At 62.3% G+C, this 5,289-nt stretch overlaps 1 protein-coding gene across 1 annotated transcript in view; it reads right to left on the reverse strand.

Moving 5' to 3' along the window:
• Positions 1–4,809, reverse strand: part of LOC113215027 (aminopeptidase N) — a gene marked incomplete at its 5' end in the record, with an annotated part of 28,949 nt that extends 24,140 nt beyond the window's left edge. Inside the window, 11 exon segments of the mRNA XM_026434584.2 lie at positions 597–874; positions 1,322–1,740; positions 1,841–1,922; positions 2,071–2,227; positions 2,310–2,681; positions 2,765–2,819; positions 2,898–2,987; positions 3,128–3,283; positions 3,363–3,724; positions 3,805–3,966; positions 4,610–4,809. Coding sequence (XP_026290369.1) covers positions 597–874; positions 1,322–1,740; positions 1,841–1,922; positions 2,071–2,227; positions 2,310–2,681; positions 2,765–2,819; positions 2,898–2,987; positions 3,128–3,283; positions 3,363–3,724; positions 3,805–3,966; positions 4,610–4,801 — 2,325 coding nt within the window.
• Positions 4,810–5,289: the final 480 nt, after the last annotated feature.

A 5,289-nucleotide genomic window follows, 5' to 3' on the forward strand; every position in this document is an offset into this window, starting at 1 on the left:
CTTCTTCCCCTCCGCTCCAGCGCCGGGAGGGTCCCGGCCGGACGGACGCGGCGCGGCCGCAGCCGATACACTAACTTATTAGGGGTCGGCCGTAAACCAACTGGACGTATTGGGGGGAGGGCTGGGGGGTTGCTTTCCCACGGTCGCACCATGGTATTAGTATACCAGGGGGCTGATTAACCCCGCGGGCACTTTGGGAGGTATGCTGTACCGCATGCGCAGGCGTGTGGGTGGGTTGCCCATCCGGGAGGGTCAGGCGCTGTGGTCAGCGACGATAGGCAAACCCGCCCGCACGTCTGCCACGCGGACCAGTATAACTTCAAAAGAGCGCGACGCCGTTTTCATCTAGCCACACACGCCATGTCGTGGGTGGGATATTCTTCTTTATCCGCGTTACTTCATGCAAAATCAGTAGAGTCGTCAAATCAAAATCAAGTGTTTCGGAGGCCGTGATGAATTCATCCCGGGGGGTGAGACGTTTTGCCCGACCGGAAATAACGACAGAAAAAGACCTATCTATTCTTCCCTGAACTAGATTTGGAATCCGAGGAAAATATCCCCCCCCCCCCCCCACACACACACACATACACACTCACCTCGAACAGGATGTAGTCGGGCTGGTCAGTGAGGTGCGAGAGGATGTCGCCCAGCCCGGCGAGCGCGGGCGCCCAGGGCCGCGGGTGGTGCTCGCGCCCGGGCAGGTACGTCGTGAGGTTGAGGGCCACCTCGTAGGGCAGCAGGCCGGCGCCAGCCAGCGCGAACGCGTCGTCCAGCAGCTGCGCTCGGACGGCGACGGGCAGCCGCGATGGGTCGCGCCGCAGCTGTTCGGACAGCAGCCGCCAGTTGTCCAGGTCGTAGTTGACGCGGAAGAATCCTGGAGGCGCGAAAGGGCGGGTCAGAGGGAACAACAAGACTCAATCATATTTACTAATGGAAGACTTTTTGGGGGTACAAAAATTATGGGGTGCAAATATCATGAGGTCTCTACGGACTCCAATGATGTTCCGTATCATTTTGGGACCGCATAATATTTTGTACCCCCAAAAGGCTCATAGTAGAACGACCTGTAATGGTGAGTTAAATAAAAATACGACATCCAGGACATTCTTGTTTCACTCTGAAGGAGTGATAGGCGATGGGTGGTTCGTATAAATTCAAGCGTACATAGATTTTTCTAATTTTCCCTGGAAAAAAAACTATTTTTTTGCCTGATTTTTTATTGATTTTCCTTAGTTTTTGAAATTAATTTTTCTTGATTTTTACTTATTTTTCTGGAGGGTGTATGTAAATTAATTTTGTTTTTAAAGTGAAGTACCCCTACCGGTCTGCTGTAGGTTGACGAGCACCCAGTCGTCGGGCTTGTCCATGTCCAGGACAAGGGTCCTGGCGACGAGCCAAGCGCGCGGCCGCGTGTCCTGCAGCAGGGAGGCGTCCCGCTCCGCCTCGCTCTGGGTGACCATGCTGACGGGCACGTGCCAGAGCTGCGGCTCCGAGTACGGGCGGCTGCTGTTGCGCGCCCAGGGCCGACGCAGGAACTTCTCCTGCGTCAGGACCAGCTTGCCGCCGGCCCGGGTGACGTTCACCACGGGGAAGCCCGCCGCCCTCGTCCACGCCGACATGACCTCGGCGACGGTCGTGTTCTCCGGGAGGGTGACGTGCGCCGAGTCCGGGGGCGGCGCGCTGCGCACGGCCTCGGTGAGCGGCTCCCAGAGTCGCGACTCGGTGGTGCTGTTGTGCTTCCTGGGCCGACACAACAACACACCCACTGCGTCACTTTCGGCGCCGTCCAGCAGCCACTTCCGGTGCCGTTCACCAGCCACTTCCGGTCCAGGCCACTCACCACGTCTGCATGTACTGCTTCACCCCGCGGCGGAAGGCGGCGTCTCCCAGGCTGTGGTGCAGCATCCTCAGGAGGCACGCGCCTGATAGCGGAAGTGAATGATAGCGGAAGTAACTCATAACGGAAGTAAGTCAACAAACGCCGCAAGTAAAAGCGATTGCGACACCTTTAATAAGCGCCGCTAAAGTGGGCCCTCGTCGCAGCTGGAGCAGATGGCTCCAACACCTTACCCTTATCGTACGCGATGGAGTCGAAGGCCTGCATGATGTCGTGCTCGGAGTCCACGCGCGCGGCGATGGCCCGGGTCGTCTGGATCGAGTCGGACTGGAGCGCCGGCTGGAGGATCTTGACCTGGAAGCGCTCCATCATCTGCCACGATGGCTCCACCTGCGGAAATGACCATAACGGGGTGATCCCAATCCCCGTTGCCGTTCGACACGGGGACCGGATGCGTCTTCCCCGTACTCACGTGATCGACGGCGGCGCCCTGCATGTACTCCGAGAAGCCCTCGTTGAGCCAGAGCTCGTTCCACCAGGCCGCCGTCACCAGGTTGCCCAGCCACTGGTGCGCCAGCTCGTGCGCCACTGTCACGGCCACGCCCTCCTTGGCGCCCACGTCGGCCTCCGCGTCGAGGAGCAGGGCCGGCTCGCGGAAGATCAGGAGCCCCCAGTTCTCCATGGCACCCGCGTCGAAGTCCGGGATGGCGAGCAGGTCGAGCTTGCGCAGCGGGTACCGCACCGAGAAGTACTCGCCGAAGAAGTCCAGGATCCTGGGCGTCAGCTCCACCGCGTACCTGCCCTTCGCGAGGACGGCCGGCCGCGCCCACAGGCGCACCTCTATCTTCGGAAGGGGGGTCATGGCGTCAGTGAGCGTGCTACAGGTACCCGAGAGCGGACGCGCAGAGGGTCGCAGGAGACAACTACCTCGCCGCCGTCGTTCGCCGCCCTCCGGAGGCGCTGCGTCCGGGGAGTGATGTAGCTGGGGCACCACGAGCACGCATCACTTCACAGTCTCGATCACTCCGTCACTCCGAGAATGTTGAGAGGGCGTACGTACCTGAAGTCCGTGACGGCGAAGGCGACCAAATATGTAGACATGGGCACGCTCTGCTCAAAGTGGTGCCAGCGCCAGCCGGGGGCCGCTGAGCTGCAACAGGAAAAGCCGTGACCGTATCGGGTGCCAGCAGAATGCGCGGTGTCTCGATACGATATCGCATGCATGCATATCGAAGGCTGGATATCGGTCTATCGACGCCTACCTGGGCGCCGCCCGCGCGCGCGACTTACATCGGCTCGGTGGTGTTGAGCGGGGCGTTGGCGAGGACGTGCATCGCGTCGCTGGAGGCGATGCTGACCTGGAAGGGCGCCCGGAAGTCGGGCTCGTCCAAGCAGGGGAACGCCTCCCTGGCGAAGGTGGGCTGCATGTGGGTGGTGGCGAGCCACCTGGGCGGCGAGAGGAGGCCGACGGTGAGGGGAAATGAGAAAACGAAACGTGCACATGGCTGGAAGAAACGGCTCTCACTTCTTTGCTTTGGTCTCGGGGTCCACGTAGCTGGAGCGGTAGAAGCCGCTGAGCGAGTCTCCCAAGGTGCCGTTGAACCTGATGAAGACCACGTACAGCCCGCCCGCGGGGAGCCGGTCGCCGACCTCGAGCTCCAGGAGGTCCCATGCCGGGGTCCTCTTCACCGTGACGCCGACCTTGTGGAGCGCCGGCGTGGACGTGTCGGGGAACGCGTCCCAGGACTCGGCGAGCGCCTCGGCGAGCGGGCACGCCTCCGCCACCAGGACGCCGTCGTCGGGGATGGTGAGCGCCGGGGCGGCGTGCAGCGTGACCCGGTCGGCGCCGGCCTCGGCCGCCACCTTCACCGTGAGGGCCAGCCGCCCCTGAGAGCGAGAGCCCCCTGTCGTTCAGCGCACAAGGTACTGGAAATACATTTCAAGCAAACAACATTGTCTGGTCGTACCTCAAAGCTGAACGCCGTCCTGTTGGGCACGGGCACGTCGAGGATCGGCCAGAGGTGCAGCCGGTACCGGACGGGCTGCACGTCCTGGGGCAGGCGCTGGCCCGCGCCATCCCGGTGCGAGCCCGTGGGCTCCCCCAACGAGGTCCCGAGGCTGGCGGGGTTCTGCGGCAAAAACAAAACACAAATAGCGCACCGGGAGGTGTACGGCGCACCATTCCGCTCTTTACTTCCGCGCCCGGAGCACCCCATCCAGAGCAGAGCAGGCCGCTGGCTGCCGCTGGCGGTCGTAAAGGAGAGGCGCGCGCTGCATCCCGGGGGCCGCCCTCAACTTGGGGGTGATAAACAAGCTTGCTTGGGGGGCGATAATGAATTCGCCGATGGAACCTGTACAGCGTAGGGCAGCCCCCCACCCCACCTCTACCTCTGCCACCCCAACCCCACGCCCCCTCTTCGGAACAGATCGCTCCAAAATAGTTTCGGCCTCTCGGCAATGAGGCCAGTAGTGCTTTCGGTGTTTACCTTCTTACAGGGGGGAGGGGGAGAGGGGGCGCAGCTGGCAGTGACCCAAATACACACTACGCGTCTGCGGGGGCCGCGGGGACTCGCGGTACTCGCGGGGGTCAACGTCTGGGCTAGGGCTCGCAACCACGTGGCACCACGTGGCACTAAAGTGGCACCACGTAGCACCAAGTGGTACTTAGTGGCACCACAAAGCACTAAGTGGCACCACGTGCACACATTCCATTTCCAGGTGGCGCTGCCCGAACGTTGTGCCGTCGGGTTGACGATGCTGCCCTCCTCTTACCTGCGGCTGCGCCGGCGCCCACACGTAGCGCCCGAAGAAGGCGGCGAGGATGATGGCGGCGACGACGGCGGCCGCGAGGAGCGCGCCCCGGACCCGGGTCAGGAAGCAGCCGCCGGTGCGGCCGTACGTCAGCGAGCCGGCCGACGGCTCGGCGACGAAGTCGGACCGGGAGTTGCCGTCCGGGGAGGACATGCCGACGCCTGCGCCGACCAATCAGGAACCTTGATGTTCTACCAGCTATTCTTCTTCTTCCTCCGTCAGCCGAGATACACAATTTTGAAGTTGTTGTCGGCATGACGTTGGCCTGGGCGGCACACAGGGCCACGTGGACCACTCTCTCACGGCGCGGGGGCGGGTATTGCACGACGGGGTTATTTCAGCGGAGGGTGGCGGCCCGCCGCGCGCTTTTACGACCGGCTTAGCTTTTGGGTCCAAACTGTTGAGTCTACAAGTCGTACGGCAGCGCGGCAGCGGCAGGGGAGGAGCAGGAAGAGGAGGAGGACGAGAAACGGACGGGGTTGGGTTAGGTTTGGTGTGGAGGGGCGCGGCTATTCGGCCGGGATAGCCTACACTACTTGTAGTGGGCGGGTGTGTGTCTGCGTGTTTTACAGAATCCCTCATCGGCGATGATACCGGGGGGAGGGAGGGACGGAGAAAGAGAGGGAGGGAGAGAGGGGGGG

This window comes from Frankliniella occidentalis, unplaced genomic scaffold (genome assembly GCF_000697945.3).
Source record: "Frankliniella occidentalis isolate FOCC.00 unplaced genomic scaffold, Focc_3.1 Scaffold27, whole genome shotgun sequence".
Lineage (NCBI taxonomy): Eukaryota > Metazoa > Arthropoda > Insecta > Thysanoptera > Thripidae > Frankliniella > Frankliniella occidentalis.